Consider the following 17,530-nt stretch of genomic DNA (forward strand, 5'->3'; position numbering starts at 1 on the left):
TAAATTAAAGCTTTTCTTCTGAAATATGATCACTATAGTAGAACCAAATTTCAGTTGTAGCTAAGGTAGAGGAGCATCGGACTCGTAATCCATGGGTCGTAGTTCGATACCCACCCAGACCACTCAGGGCCGGCCGCCTAGGTGTGTCCTTGGTAACATCACTTAGGTACCATTTCCTCTGCATGATATAAGCAGTAGTGTGTTCTATATGCTGTTGAAAACTAACCAGCCAGTATGGTCAGAACTGTACGAGAATGGGAATAAACGACAGAATTGTTATTAGCTATTTGACTTTCTAAATATTATACAGTGAAGGTCGCGTAGGAGACAGAGTAACTACCTGAAAAGCTGGACAAGCTAACGGTGTACCTGTGTTAATATAAAATATACCACAATTTGAGAGTATTGGATAGCAGTCCATTGACTATGGTATCTGTTACAATTTGATTGCGATTAATTAATTATCCTTCATCCCATATCAATGACCGGATTCACACAATTTGATTTCCGGAATACACATTTCGAATATCCTTTCATTATTATTGGTTCTGAAACAGGTCATAAATCGTACATAAAAGTGAAAAATCAAAACGATTTGTGTTGTTAAATGAGATACTCGTGCTTCATTCGCATTTGCGGTACCTGTATTGATCGATCAATGAGCACAGTGTCTGCGTAATCAATTATGCATCATCAACTGAACGATATCAATGCTTCACTGATCAGTTATTGTTATAATGCACAAACTACCTCAGTCTAGTTCATACTCGTACGATGGCCGTATTATGTTCCTAAAATACGCCATTGGATTGGCACTGTGAATATCAATGACCGACAAATGCCTCATTTAGAAAAATCAACAAATGATAATGAAGTGACGTTGATCGAGTCAACATTCTTTTTGCCTAGACAAATAACACTGTGACAGTATTTTCCAATTTTCATTGTCTTATTTTTCTGTGCTAGACAATACACCTGACACATTGTTAAACCATTCATCACGGCTTTGTGATGCATAGAACTTTACAGATTTCAAAGGAAATGGATTTCAAATAATACCGTGTTACTACGAATGGAGTAAAGACTTGAATGGAATCCGGAATTTCAATCTGCATTGTGAAAATTTGAACCATGTAATCGGAAATCTCTATTTTTCTTTAGAACATATTGGGACGTTGACCCTGATATGATTCAAAACATATTTGTTTAAAGAAATGACACCACAAATCAGTGAAACAACACATGATTGTGTGTCGCTATCAAGTGAATATTTAATTTCAAGCTTCCATATGGGAGGAAAAAACTATACTCGGCACTCCACATACATCAAACAATGCCAGAAAATTCACATCTCGAAGAAGACTGCTATATAAGGTAGGACTGGATGGCACCACATGTCAGGGCAATTTGGAAGAACCTTTTCCCGACTGGCTTCCATATATGGTTGTGTCTTTGACCTTGGCAGTTATATTTGTTTACGTGAGTCAACCGGAGAACTGGGGGATTCATCACCCAGATGAAATATTTCAAACTATCGAAGGTAATTGATATTTTAGAAACCGTTGACCTAAATTAGTATACTCCTGCCAAATCTATTGAAGTTTGTATTATTATACCTCCGTCATATATATGGAGGGATATATATCTAAGGTTGGCCAGTGAATGTGTCAATTAGTCGCCAAGTTGTTTGATGAAAAATTTTCATATGTTCGATTCTCTGTCGCATCAGACACGGGCTGAACACTTGAGTTTTCTGTTCTGGTTTAGATTCGTATTTCGCTATTGCCATTATCTATTACGGACTTGTATTTTATTTCCTAATTCCACTTTTTGACTGAAATAGTTTTTTATATATAAAGAAATGAAAGTTTGATTTATTTATAAAGTATGCATTTTTGCTTTCTCTTTGGTGAATAAATCCAGTCCCTTACAGAAATTGATTCATCCTCGAAAATAAATGCACAAGCGGATGTCAGAGACTTAAGGCAAAACTTTACCGTTAACAACACAAACCCAAATATGTTCAGTCATTAGATATGTATTATTTTCACAGACATGCATCGCAATCTAAAACATGTTGAATGTGAATAAGCCCATTTACATCTCGTTCCGTCTAGTCACGTCCGTGATGAACCTCTTCATCTATTCAACAACTTTTGACAGTTTTCGTCATTTTTAGCCAAATTTGCAACCATGATTTACATTAAAAACGTATAGACCACATTCCATTTTCATCATTTGCCAGAACAATAAACTTTGCCCTTTAATTTGTGTTATTTTGAGCAGACATTTCCATGTCTTCAAACATATTTATCATCGTCTCTTCTTTGTTTTGTCCCATTCCTTATCTTATAGTAAGGCATAGGAAAATTGTTACACAAGCGTGATGATTCCTAGTGGTATGACATCGTGCTCTTCTTTCAAAAGAGATATAATCAAACATTGCAATTCCACGTGCCTCTCCTGTTTGTTGGTATTTTATAAATAGTTTGTGTACTTAGTTACAAATCTTGCAAGAATTACGTTAATACCATTTTACTGGCTAAGTCCTTTTCCCAAACACACTCCGAGGCTGACAACCCGAGTATTGAACCGACAACATTCGGGTTATTGTGTTGTTTTGTGGCTTAACGCCATTCCTCAGCGCAACATAGGCTATATAAGGCAGCCAGTATAGGTGTTGGAGGAAGAACCCGAGAAAACCCAAATAAAAACCACCAGCACATGGGAAGCTACTGGCAGCTTTTTCACATACCGACATTGGCGGAGCCCTAGGCTCGAACCAGTGTGGACAGAGGTGAGATGGCAGTAGTCGGTAAATGCAAGCGCTTTAGACCACTTGGTCACGCTGGGCCCCACCTTATGGTTACTATTTCGAAGCTCTGCCAACTGGGATGCCTCGAATCACTTGTTCATGTCTATCACTGTAGGTCAGTTGTGTGTTTGCTTTTTTATTGTTGTGTTCTATTTCTCTATGCGTGCTTCGTTTAAAGGTTAGAATATTGTTTATGAGCAGTAAACGTCGAGATAAATAATGATTATAATAAGATATTTTCATTATTTTCACAAACGCTAAAAACAAATTGTATCGTTCATTACAGTAGGGTGACAAACATACTCTCCAGTGAGACGTGCTTGTCACTGTGGGCTTAATTTTCTTTTGAAAGGTAAAGTATTCATTGTTACGGTGTAATATAATATCTGTAATGAATAGAATTTTCCAAGCGACAAATGTTTTCATTTTTGACTCGAGTCAGTCACAGGTAAAATAACTAATCACAGTACCGCCATGAACTCTTGTCAAACTGACTTTTCACATGTTTCATTGGATAACATGACCAGGCGAATCATGTGCAGCAAATGATTAGGGACAATTTCCTCCGTTATTATTCGTCACATTTTCACTTTTTTCATCAATGGTTTCGCTACTGTTCGCGATGAGAATCGGATAATTTGTCATTCTAATGTATCCAGTTGATTTATTGGTTTATGGATTTTGTGTTAAGTATCATATGGGATGGAATTTCTGTTATAAGCGTTGAGGGGTATATATATATATATATATATATATATATATATATATATATATATATATATATATATATATATTTTAAGTCAAGCCTCTGATTTCTTGTCATTGTTTACGGTTTTTAAGGAACAGGTATTAAATCTTATATACAAAATAAAACTTAAACCGTATAGACGCCATACGAGCACACAGTCAAACCTGCACTAATAGTCACCTTTGCATGACAGTCACCTTTTAAAAACAACTAATCATTCTAACAACTTTTGTCATAATTTATATTATATATAAAGTTAACTTCCATTTAGTCGCCTTATTTTTGTATTGCAGTCAGTGTTATCAGGTACCAAAGATAACTTTAGGTTCAGAGCATTACAGTAATCGCACGTATCTTATGGGGGTGGGGTAGAGAACTCGGCTAATTATCCAACTTCAGAGTGAATACATTATTCAGATACTTATTGTATAAGGGATTCTATTAAACAATATTGAATTATAAAAAATAAAGTATTGCAACATAATGAAGTATCTTCCCAATTGTTTTCACTTGCACTAATAAAATTACACGCTGCTATACAAGTAATTATATATTGTCAAAGCTGGGATAACAAAGCCAGTCCAATTAGCATACCATTTGTTTATTTAAATCAAATCCTTTCTTCTGAAAATTGACCACAATAGCTGAATAATTTTCGGTTGTAGTTACGTTGGAGGAGAATGCGACTCGTAATACAGTGGTCACTGGTTGAATAGCCGCCCTGTCCAGTCTGGGTCGACTGCCTAGGTAAGCCTTTGGGAAAGTCACTTAGCTCCCATTTCTTCGGCATGATATATACAGTTGTATGTTGTTTATGTTTTGCCAGAATGGGATGAAGGGACATAACTGTTTTAACGATTTTGATTTCTAATGTTATACAGTAAAAGTTACGTAAGTGCCAAAGAACTACTTGAAAAGCTGGATAAGCTGACGGCGTGCCTGTTATTTTATAATATACTACAATTTGAGAGTATTGGACAGCAATCCATCAAATGTGGCATCTGCTATATTTTGATTGCGATTGGTTCGTTATCATTCATCACATATCAATGACTGGATTCACACAATTTAATTACCGGAATAAATATTCCGAATACTCTTACATTCTCATTGGTTCTGAAACAAGTCTTAAAATAGTACATACAAGTGAAAACGATTTGTGTTGTTAAATGAGATACTCGTGCATCACTCGCATTTACGTACCCTAAATAGATCGATCATAGAGTACATTGTGCAAACAATTATGCATCATCAACTGAACGATATCAGTGTTTCACGATCAGTTATGTTCCTTAAAGACGGCATTGGATTGAATCGGTGAATGTGAATGACCGAATATGACCCTATTCAGAAAAATCAACCAATGATAAAGGGGTGAAGTCGACCTATTCGAACGTCTTTTGGGGCATGGACAAACAAAACTGTCACAATATTTTCCAAGTTTCATTGTCTTATTTTTCAGTGCTCGACAGTACACGTGACACGGTGTTAAACCCTTCACCATGACTTGGTAATACCTGACACGTTACAGATTTCAGTGAACTGAATATCAAATAAAACTGTTAAAATGCATGGTACGAAGCCTTGAATGGATCCTGGAGTTCAGTCTGCATTGTGAAAATCTGAACCATAGAAGAAGTTCACCATAGCTACGAGTAACATTGACAAGATGAATGATGAAGTAAATGGCTGTGGATAAATACTGAAGTAAATCTATGTCTGCTGTGATTCAGAGTTTTGCGAAATTCAATTCATCTGTATAGTCGGCTGACATTAAAACCGCTATTGAACTTATGTCAAACAACATCAGGAACTTCCAGTTTTAAACAGGTGTTTGGGGACGTTGACCCTGACATGATTGGAGAGATATATGTTAAAGAACTGCCACTACAACTCCGTGAAAAAAAACATGCGTGTAATTATCAAGTGATCATTTAATTTAAAGCTTCAAAATGGGAGGAAGAAATTATTCTCGACACTTCACACACGTCAAACAACGCCAAGAAGTGCACATATCGAAGAAGACAACTAGTAATGCAGAACTGGATGGCACCACATGTCAGTGTAATTTGGAATTACTTTTTCCCCACTGGCTTCCATATATGGTTGTGTCTTTGACCTTAGCAGTTAGATTGGTGTACGTGAGTCAACCGGAGAACTGGTGGATTCATCATCCGGATGAAATATTTCAGACTATCGAGGGTAAATGATATGTTAGATAGTATTAACTTAACTTTGTATGATCCCGCCATATCTATGAAGGCGACATTAATTTTTACTGTATTACTAATATACCGTCATATATATGGAGGCTACAAAGGCATAACTCGTACAATTTATAAACCCGCCATATATGTATGGAGGCTTACTGTATGTTACTCATATTATTATATCCCTGCCAGATTTATGGAGAAGACATGTATACGTTTGACCAGTGAACTGACCAAGTAGTCATGTATACGTTTGACCAGTGAACTGACCAAGTAGTTGCCAAATACTTTCATGAAACATTTTCATATCTTCGATCCTCTAGAGTAACAGACTACTATTCCACTTTGGTTATTATCTATTACTAATTTGAATTTTAGTTCATATTGCACTTTTTGACTGCAAAATATATTATGTATTGTAAAGAACTTTCAATTCTCTTTGTTTCGACGTATGATTGATAGGTTAAGATGGGATACAGAGTATTCAGTTTGGCCTTACCTCGGATGTGCGTCTAACAAAAACTCCTAGTTCCGTTTGAACATTTCCACGTTGACTTCAGAAGTACACTGTAAAACAAAGAACAGACAACTTTGTGTTGCAACTATATATTTGGTAATTCAGAATCTGGTATTGTCTAGAGTGGAAAAATGTGTTTCCCTGTTTTAATAACTGCTAAAGATAATGTACTTTAGACTAATTCATGCTGATCTTTTGTAGCACATGGGATCATTTAATTTCGTTAGCTGTGTGCTTAGATCATGTGTGTGTGTGTGTGTGTGTGTGTGATTTAGACTTTTTACGTATCTTTAACAATTTTTCAGTCATATCGCTGCGATGTCTGCAGTGTGACAGTTTATAGTGATGTATAGCACTGGGGCATCATGCCGCAGACATGTAGCATGATGTCCCACCCAGTCACATTATCCTGACACTAGGCCGACCAGTCCTAACACTAACCTCTTAATGCTGAGCGCCAAACGAGGCCGCTGTGAGTAACATTTTTGTAAGTCTTTGGCATGACTCGGCCGGGGTTCGAACCCGCGACCTCCCGCATCCGAGGGGGACGCTCTAACCACTAGGCCACCGGACCGGTTACTTAGAACATGTGCAATTTCCACAAGTACAATTTCGAAAGAAATTTCAATCACGGTACATGTAAGTAACATTGAGGAATGCCAAAATGCTCTCCATTGTGGATGTTGCAAATGCAAACAACTTCACCTTACACATGTCATTCTCTCAGATATTGATACTATCTTTTAAGCGTCCCCTAAGCATATTATTACACAATCGGACTGGTCCCAACTGGTTTGACATCTGGCGCTTTTATGACGTCATATATATTCAATCATCACATCTCCACACGTCGCTTGAGCGCATGTTATCTCTAATGTTTAAAATCTGCTTTTTGTTAGTATTTTATGTATAATTTATGTACTTAGTACTAAATTAGGCAAGACTACCAATAACAGTTTATTGTCTGCAAATGTCGTATCACTTACAAAAGATCTTGAACTCAATGGTCTCATTCGTGTGTTGCGGGAATCGTTTGAACACAGTAAACAGTGTTATCTCTATATTCCTTATATCTTTACAATCAACACCGTTTCCGTCTGTTTCACCTTTAAGCTTTGAAGATTCCTTATTTTAAACAACAACAAAAATCGTTTGTTCCTTCAAATGAGAAGGACATAACAAATGTAAACACAAAGCAAACTATTCATTCAATAAAGAATCCACACCCATCAAAAAAGCCCACTGGACAAGAACGATGCAGGAAAAATTCCCGAAAGCGTCAACGCAGACGAAATTGATATGGCACGGTTATTGTATAACGGTATATATCTCGCGTCTAAGCTTAAAAATTACTCAAGATGTCCCCGTGTTATCGATTGAAGCGACGCCAGCATTAGTACAAAGCGCCTTGGGTATTATCATGTCCGATATCAATAATATCAAAAGTCCTATGAAAGAAAAGAAACTAAAATCTCATTTGCTAAGAACGTGTCGATTTCACTTTCGTGCCTTTGTAAAGTAATGCTTCTGTTATTAGAAGCAATATTGTTTGATATTATCGTTGAAATGAAAATAAGAGTGTACAAGTCTCACGAACAACAAAAATCTGAAACAACTTTTATCGCCACTGTGGCGACATCACAGTTTCTCTCACTGATATATTTTAATATCCCATTATCAAATATATATACTCGATCATTACCTCACGAAATGTAAAATATAATATTTCACTGGGATGATCACGTGTCTGGATAAAACTTACCATCCGTCTGAACTCAAGATAGTAGAAAATCGCACAGGTGGAAATTAATTTGACATGGATTTTTATCCTGATTTAGCCTGTCATTGTAAAATGTATATTACGATTACGACGATACTTAAAATAATTGACTTATCAATAAACTTACGAGTTTTTACTTAACGTGCTTCTTTTGATACATTTCGTTTTCTGCTAGAAATTATTCCTTGCCTAAGTCAAACATTTTACGTAATGTATGATTTTGTTCAATTTTATACGTAACACCCGATTTTGTTCAATTGGGAATAGTAATGAATTCATGTTGAGAAAAGCCATCTCTCAATATACTGTTAATTGTGACCCCTCTTGTTCAAACATTAACACATTTCAGACTGTATCTTTCAAAGTGTTTATTACACTCGTAAGCCGCGGTGGCGCATCGGTTGGCATACCGGACTTTAGCTCTGAAGATTACGAATTCAAATCTTTTCCTGACTTTTCTGTGTCTCTGTGCAAGACACTTTACCCAATTACCTCAGCACTATATAACCTTACACGTGTGTATGTGTTGTTAAACACCAAATAATCAAGCAGATTGCTTGTGCAAGTGTAAACTCAATTGTGGCTGGCTGCCGTATTTTAACTCAGAAGAAAACATATATGTACCAGTCCGAAGTCCCTGTTTACACCATCCAGGTACACGCAGCCCGTGTACTGTTCACCGACAGTACACAATTTATTCGTACAAACATTTGCTGGAGCGCATGGAAGAGTTCGTACAAGGGGTTTCCCAGATGCTCCACAATTGGCGCTCATGACTGATCAACATGCGTAAATTATACACCAACTACAAATGAAAAGGAGCTGTTTTAAAAACAAAACTTTTCACGCAATCAGCACGTGCAATTCTGATACTTTGCTGTTGCTGGCGTCACGAAATCATACACGGTAAGCCAGTTTAGCCAGTCTGATCATGTTAGAGTTAAACAGTTTTTGACTGTCGTTACTCAAGTTTTATGTGAACCAGTCGAAAATACATATGTATTAATATAAGTCTGAAACGTGTTCTTTTTATTGTAGTGGCATTCTCTGAGGTGTACGGTTATGGGTTTAGAACATACGAGTATCTGCCACCGCCTTACAACGTCACTTCCGGCGTGGAACAGCTGGAATCTGACATGGGAATGTACAGTCTCAGATCGTTTCTTCTTCCAGATATGTTGATGCTGGTATTCCATGTGGCCAGGCTCATCGGCCTCGGGAAAAATGCTTTCTTGGTGAGTTGTTGAAACAATGGCCTCCATACTGATCATTTTTGCCGTTCAACAAAAGATATTACTTTTGTTAACATTTTGGTAGTTCCAAAATATCGTCTCATTGGCGATTCATGGGATCGAGTCTTGAAAAGAAAATACATTACAGACCATGCATAAAGTATTCACTTTTCTTTTTAAACCAGTAAATCATGATTCATAAAGCAACGTAACAGAAAACAGCCCAGTAAAGAGAGAAACAATTTTATATGCGTGTTGTTTTATTATTTTAATTGATGATATAAGATTCTAAGACATTTTCAAGTCATCTAAGAAGTGACAGTCATTTTAATGTTGTTAAAAATACAATTCAAAAAAATATATAGGTTTTACTACTTTATATCACATAGGATCAACACTATTTATTTTATTCTTGTATTCACAATGTGGGTAAAATCTCTAAACCTTTTCTTAGAAATTTGCGTGGTGTTATTACATATATCCTTCAACGAAAGGAACTCCTGCTTTGTTGCTGTATATGGAGTAGTGAGGCGAACTTATTATTGTCTAAGTCATACAGTGAGGTAAACTTTGTAGGTATTATCGATTGAAATGTCGTATGTGTTGATGGGAAAGTGATCACAAACCGATGCTCACCTATTTTTTTACAGGTTGGAAAGGTTTTCCATGCAATTATCAGCTCCTTTTTGCCGCTTTCAGTCTTTTATCTCAACAAGACCGTGTTTCGCTGCCATATGATTGCAACTTTCTCGTGTATTCTGGTAGCCTCTTCTCTCCCTTTGACCATATTTGGCACACATACCCTTGTTAACAGCTTCTTAGCAACGCCATTTGTATTTGGAGTTGGCATGTGCTTGTCATATTTTTACTCTCCACCTGGAAAACTACAAAGGCACGTGACTGCATCAAATAGAGCGACATCATGTTTGCAGACGGCAATCCATAGCAAGTGCGGTAAAAATGGCCAACACTCTGGACCTCGGACCACAGCGAAGATTTCGTCATTGGTTGTTAATGAACCTCAGAACAAAGTAAAGTTTGATTCTACATTACAATGTGCTTGTTTTGGAAGCCTTTTGTTAGGACTCACGGTGTATATCAGGGTTGACCTTTGCCTTCTCTTTGGTGTTTATCTAACACCTGTGTTAGTCGTGAGGGTAAGGGATTTACGTTCCCTCCTTTACGGACTATTTTTTATTGGTCTTGGGAGTATTCTGGGGATAATAATTGGAGGATATGAAGACTTACGCAGATATGGAATTTGGTTCATCTCACCGGTACAGTGGTTTAAATTTAACCTCAGAAGTGAGAGTGCCAATTTATTTGGCTCCTCCTCTTCTCTCAAGTATTTATGTGCAATGGCGCCAGATTATATGACAATGTTGATGAATTTGATTTGTGTTGTTTCTATTATGTCTCAGATAATTTTGGGGGATATAAAAAACAATAGAACGTTGAATATCACCCTTGTTTATTTACTTGGAATCCTAGGAATCCTGGGCCTATACTCTGTTGTTCATCATAAAGAGGAAAGATTTCTTCATAATGTTATTGTTCTACAGTTGACATTATTTGCTGCTTCATTCAAGATGGCGGTTCACTTGTTACAAAAGGTGATGAATTTCAGATCAGAGTATTTCGTACACGCAATTCTCTTTCTTTTCTTAGTGAATACATACCAGCGATTCCCAAATATAAAGGATGGATCGGTTCGAAGATGGACTTATCAACATCGACCTAGCTCGGCCGATTTGAATTACTGCCTTACTTCGATTGGTCAACAAGGTGAGCCGGTAGAGGGAGTTTTAATTACAGAGAGTATATATTACACTGGTGGATACAGTGCTCTTCAAATAGATGTGCCAATATTGGTACGTGTTCACTTTGAGTATCATTTGTACGGAAGAAATCATACAAATAAAGAAGGCACCAGTCCACAATTGCGAATCATTAACAGATATTCGGATTTCCTCCACAGCAAGAATAATCATTACATGAGCAAACTGCTTCTTGAAAGCAACCAGTTTAATTATATTGTGTGTAAAGATTCAGAGGTGTCTTACTTTACGGACCTAAGCTACAAAGAAGTGTTTAGGAAAGGGAGATATGTTGTACTAAACAGAGCCTTGCTTCCGGAAGTATCTGATAAGTTATTCGTTCTTGCTAGAAAAATTCCCTTGGGTGATAACGCTACCATTCTAGAATACGAAGGAAGTTGGTTATTCAATGCGGGACAGTACCGCAAATGTGCAGAAAGACTGGAATATGCTATTGCGATCAACAATTCTAGAATCCGACCATATCAAATACTAGGACTGTCGTATATCGAACTCAAAGACTGGAAACGAGCACACGAAGTCGAATATGAATGCTTCAGGCTGCATACAGAAACAGAATGCATGAAGCCTCAGTCCAAACTTGTTCTAAATGAAGAGTATAGATCACTCGATGTTTGAGTCATTTGAACACGGAAAAAATCGCCATCTCAAAAACCTTAATATGATCACATTTGTTTTGCAGGAAATGTGTGTGCATTCAGAATTTAACCGAATGAATAACCCATGTGGAACATCTGAATATCATTAGAAAATAATTTATTTTATACGTACGAGCATTGACACGAGCTGTGGAGTTGGTATCGCTCAGGCAGTGGCTAAAATGACGAGTGTAATGACAAGGTCTCGATTACGAACTGTCTGAAAATCTTGTTGCATAACGTATTTTCTCGAGATCATTTCCGGTCATCCTAACCGTCTGTGCATCATAACTGTTAACTGGTGTATGCGTACGTGTGTAATTTCATGCATCATCATTTCCTACAGCATGCATGTCAGAGAATACAAAGGTTTGGAATAAATATGGTTTGTATCATCTTGGACTTTCAATATGTATTTAAGGCGTGGATGGCGACAATTGGGAAAGGTAGGTAGAGATGCAGTGTATGTGCAGATTTCTACTCTTATTATATTACACTAATGAATTCACGTTTTAGAGATCCATCTCATTTTGTTCTCGATATTACACGTTTGATGTCATCTCATGTTTCACAAACGATGCCATATGGCATACGAATATACTTTAGAGTCACGTGATTGATGTAACTACTCTTGTACGCTTTTGTTGAACATAATCAGCTCTCGGATGATGCTAATAAATATAATGGTATATTTTTGTTCATGTATAGTGATATAATTCAGTATAAATACATATGTAATACCCTTTTTAATTTCGGATTAGATTGCGATTCTATACAAAGTATTTGGAAGATAAATGTGCAATATTGTTATCCATCTTATATTATTATTATTATTATTATTATTATTATTATTTATTCTCTTTTAAACTGACGTAAACGTACTTGGAGCCTTTTTGTCTTATTTATTGAAATAAATAAATAAATATATTATGTTGTATTTTAAGTTTTTCTTCAGGAGCATAAGCTTCAGTTACGCTAAATAATAAATATATTTTTCCAGTTCCAACCAATATGTTTTGTTAACATTGCCAATCAATCCGCGGTATAATATTTCTTCAAATGGCATATGGCTGCCGAAATGTATTAATTTGGATTAGTATTTGAACACTTTATGTTCAACCCAAAACAAACGATGCGATCACAAAAGCAAACGTGTCTGGGTGAAACGTTCCGGTAATCGTTTGTGCCACTGATGAATACAGCGATCCCAAATCTATAATCCAGAAGATACCCTTTATCTACGAAACGGATCTATGGACGAAGTATATATATATATATATATATATATATATATATATATATATATATATATATATATATATATATATATATATATATTTGTATGTGAACAAGAACAAAATTAAGAAGGGTAGATAGTATAAATGTGCTCATTTTGATCTTTAGTTAATAAAAATATAAGATTTCTCAAACTAATGATTCATTTAGGTTCTAGACTCTATGATATGATGATACCTAAAATGGCCATCGTTGTGTGCCTGAAGTCGGGAGTAAAAAAACATTTTCCTTGAAGATATCACTATACTAACTGCGCCAATCAACGTTTGTATTCCTATGTAGACCCATGGAAAATAACATTATCTATTTGCTATAATGAAAAAAAGTTGCAAGCATTAAATAAAAAGTGGCATTAATGTCTAAACAGAAAGTAAAATGTTTGTTGAACTCAACTGTAATGCTTTGCGCAGGATGACAAGAGACATGTGTGATTCAGTTGGTTCCGGAAAGGTAAGATGCACTACAATTTCCAGTGATTTTATTCAAAACCCGCTACTTTTAGAACATGCAACATATCCCCTGCTGACTTTTGAATACGTTGTTTTGTTGTACATCAATTATTTGGAGCATGTTTGAAGAATGCAGTGCCGAAAAAGGTATTAAACGTCAGAAGCGGACAACATTTCTTTCTTCCAAATGCACCGTTCCACAAACATTGATTTGCCACATGGTTGTATAGCTTTGAATTTATTTATTATTTCATTTAGATGATAATAGAACATGATTGCATAAATGTTAACCTAATGTGTTTTCTTCACATTGGGGTATTGGTAATTTTTACACATGCGAGTTGCTCTGTTATTCAAGATTGATTGGGGGCTAATTTTTACACATGCGAGCTGCTCTGTTATTCCAGATTGATTGGATGCTAATTTTTACACATGCAAGTTGCTCTGTTATTCCAGATTGATTGGGGGTTAATTTTTACACATGCGAGTTGCTCTGTTATTCCAGATTGATTGGGGACATAACAAAATAAAATCTGGTACAGGCGCCATATCAAGAACAACGCATGGTTGGCCTTGATAAAAGAAAATATCAACTCGGACATTTCTTGACCATTTTGTATGGAATAGAGTTTGAGGCATCCATCCGTTCAAGATGAGAGAGAGAGAGAGAGAGAGAGAGAGAGAGAGAGAGAGAGACAGACAGAGACAGAGAGATGATAAGGCAGATTTCGAGGGTATTAGTTTGGACATATGAGATGACTACACTAACTTTCCAGCTCCGAAGGCATCACATTCGAACAGCTGCAATCCACAACAGTGGAACTTATTTTGACAATCTGAAAAACTAAAACGCATACAAATGAGTTTATAACACTCATTTGTATCAGAGAGTTTGTATGACAACCTTAAGGCTACATGTCTACTTTGTTATCTTTCAAATGAGTTTATAACACTCATTTGTATCAGAGAGTTTGTATGACAACCTTAAGGCTACATGTCTACTTTGTTATCTTTCAAATGAGTTTATAACACTCATTTGTATCAGAGAGTTTGTATGACAACCTTAAGGCTACATGTCTACTTTGTTATCTTTCAATGAGTTTATAACACTCATTTGTATCAGAGAGTTTGTATGACAACCTTAAGGCTGCATGTCTACTTTGTTATCTTTCAAATGAGTTTATAACACTCATTTGTATCAGAGAGTTTGTATGACAACCTTAAGGCTGCATGTCTACTTTGTTATCTTTCAAATGAGTCTATAACACTCATTTGTATCAGAGAGTTTGTATGACAACCTTAAGGCTACATGTCTACTTTGTTATCTTTCAGTGAGTTGATAACACTCATTTGTATCAGAAAGTTTGTATGACAACCTTAAGGCTGCATGTCTACTTTGTTATCTTTCAATGAGTTTATAACACTCATTTGTATCAGAAAGTTTGTATGACAACCTTAAGGCTACATGTCTACTTTGTTATCTTTCAGTGAGTTGATAACACTCATTTGTATCAGAAAGTTTGTATGACAACCTTAAGGCTGCATGTCTACTTTGTTATCTTTCAATGAGTTTATAACACTCATTTGTATCAGAAAGTTTGTATGACAACCTTAAGGCTACATGTCTACTTTGTTATCTTTCAATGAGTTTATAACACTCATTTGTATCAGAAAGTTTGTATGACAACCTTAAGGCTACATGTCTACTTTGTTATCTTTCAGTGAGTTGATAACACTCATTTGTATCAGAAAGTTTGTATGACAACCTTAAGGCTGCATGTCTACTTTGTTATCTTTCAGTGAGTTTATAACACTCATTTGTATCAGAAAGTTTGTATGACAACCTTAAGGCTACATGTCTACTTTATTATCTTTCAATGAGAAGAATGTCGTGACAGTACAAAGCAGATAAACATTCTGGCAATGAATTTGATTAGAAATCCTCTATTTGGAGTTTCCTGGTATGACACCGGTAGTGTCTAAACCATCAACAAGCAAAACAAAAAACAAGCACAAATAAACCAATTGTGTTTGGAAAACTCCGAAGACCATACGATCTACTTCAAATGCTCAAATAGTTTTAATTGCAATAATTACGTCAGCATGAGCGTATACATCAGTATGCCAAATGTTATTGGTCTACCTCGATTATGTGTACTTAACCGTGCTAACATGTTTTGTCGAAAAAGGAAAACAATGTAAAAAATGAACATCTGGTGTAATACCCAGAAAATCTGACCAAATCATCTACATATAAATGAAATATGAATATATTCTTCAATTTCATTTGTCTACCTTAAGTGATTTGTGCTTAAATGTGTTAGCAAGTTCTGGATAAAAACAACTTGCAATTCCACAAATAATTTTTGAAAAATTCACAAAATGGCAACACTGCTTATGAGGCCTGAGAATCCACACCATTCATCTGTACATTAATACAAACTGTCAAAAACATGATAAAAAGTGAATAATTACTGTAATGACCAGAAACTCTGTCTTGGGCTTTGCATAGGAATACAAATACTTTAGTAAACGTTCTTGACCACGCCATCTTGGAGCAATCTTCGCAGGAAATAACCAAACAAAGACAAGGCCGCTGCAAACAGGGAATAGACGAAATCCCATAAAACTATTTCATTACACTATCAATAATGTTTTCTTGTGGTGAACAGTACCTGCCTGTCATGTAATCGGCCTACAAACCTACCAGACTGTTTCTCTAATATACTGTTTCAAATTCTGTTGTTATTTTTTTTGTAGCAAACCACGTCTAAGTATATATATATATATATATATATATATATATATATATATATATATATATATATATATATATATATATATTAATTACCCTACCATGAACATGTACCAATATGTTTGGTATGCTGAGTTTTGTTTTCTTGTTTTACCGCTGAATATCCATATTGATAGATACGTCATTAATATAAAGTAGTTATTGCAAGTCAATTAGATAAATATAGATTTGTTAAATGTGTTAATAAATAAATAAATGGTGTTTTTGACGTTTTTAATATATAAAAGGATGTTTTGCTTTTATTACTGAGATATTAACATGAGACGAATGTCTGGATAACACATACATTTTAGTTAATGTATATACAGAAGACGAACTGCAAAAGGAAAACGAGACTGCTTGTGAAACGTGACAGTGAGTGAAATCGAGGATGGATAAAGTCGAGTGCAGTGTTTTTTAACCCTTGACCTTTATTTCTTTACTCCTTTAATGTCTGTTTTGATAAAATCTTGCATGAAACAATGCTAAATTATTCATATTTGTCTTTAAAATGTGATCATCATTTTGTACTTTTTGCAAACACACAATTTTTAAGAGAAATGTTTTTTTTTTCTTGTAAAATTGCGTTTTATAAGAACTACATTTTCGAGACGGTAGTAGCCTAGGAACCACCCATTCCAAACAAAACGAAGAAATACATGATTGAAAATTAATGAGGCTGGACTTGAACATTATAACATTATTCTGAAATTACACATAGCTAATTTTCATTTAACATTTAAAACGATAACATCATATTTCAGTCCGATATTCAGATTTGAAGATTTATCATTACTTATTTATTTCTTTATTTATTTATTGATACCACATGTGTCAATAAATAAATAAAGGAATAAATACGGTCATGTGAAGGTCTCAACTTTCCGTTTGTGTGGTTTTGAATGAAAGATAGAGATAATAAAAGAAGGAGTATGGAATTATCAAAAAAAAAAAAAAGAATTAAAGGAGTTACGAAGCAAGGACGAGAGAAACAAATACAGCTAAAGGACCTATGCAAAATAATTCATGTGTACAAGTCTAGTTTGTCCTTATGCGCTTGTTTCAGATATTAGGTAGCGTCTTTGTATTACCGAAAACGTCATACAATCTCTCAGCTCATATGCACTCTTCCACCCCCACCCCCCTGAAAACAACCCAACAAACAGTATGCATTGCACTGAGACGCGTCGCAGTAAAGTAACGTAGACATAGT

General features: G+C 35.6%; 1 protein-coding gene across 3 annotated transcripts; it reads left to right on the forward strand.

The window, feature by feature from the left end:
* The first annotated feature begins 797 nt into the window (after positions 1–797).
* Positions 798–12,706, forward strand: LOC149774036 (uncharacterized). Of its 3 annotated transcripts, XM_089945861.1 has the most exons (5): positions 3,108–3,167; positions 4,229–4,310; positions 5,026–5,765; positions 9,109–9,305; positions 9,953–12,706. In XM_089945861.1, the coding sequence occupies exons 3-5, from the start codon at positions 5,516–5,518 to the stop codon at positions 11,756–11,758; spliced, it is 2,253 nt and encodes a 750-aa protein (XP_089801987.1). In that variant the 5' UTR covers positions 3,108–3,167; positions 4,229–4,310; positions 5,026–5,515; the 3' UTR covers positions 11,759–12,706. The 3 variants fall into 3 exon arrangements, with proteins under 3 accessions (XP_089801986.1, XP_089801988.1, XP_089801987.1); XM_089945860.1 differs by lacking the exons at positions 3,108–3,167; positions 4,229–4,310 and adding an exon at positions 798–1,540; XM_089945862.1 differs by lacking the exons at positions 3,108–3,167; positions 4,229–4,310 and adding an exon at positions 798–1,540 and having other exon boundaries at positions 10,971–11,104.
* The last annotated feature ends 4,824 nt before the right edge of the window (positions 12,707–17,530 follow it).

Source organism: Sinohyriopsis cumingii, unplaced genomic scaffold (assembly GCF_028554795.1).
Source record: "Sinohyriopsis cumingii isolate HCF-2022 unplaced genomic scaffold, ASM2855479v2 utg000441l, whole genome shotgun sequence".
Classification (NCBI taxonomy): Eukaryota; Metazoa; Mollusca; class Bivalvia; order Unionida; family Unionidae; genus Sinohyriopsis; species Sinohyriopsis cumingii.

Coding starts and splice junctions, on each gene's coding strand:
- LOC149774036 (XM_089945860.1), top strand. CDS start 5,516: ATGGGAGGAAGAAATTATTCTCGACACTTCACACACGTCAAACAACGC. Junction 5,766..9,108: donor AATATTTCAGACTATCGAGG/GTAAATGATATG, acceptor TTTTTATTGTAG/TGGCATTCTCTGAGGTGTAC. Junction 9,306..9,952: donor TCGGGAAAAATGCTTTCTTG/GTGAGTTGTTGA, acceptor ATTTTTTTACAG/GTTGGAAAGGTTTTCCATGC.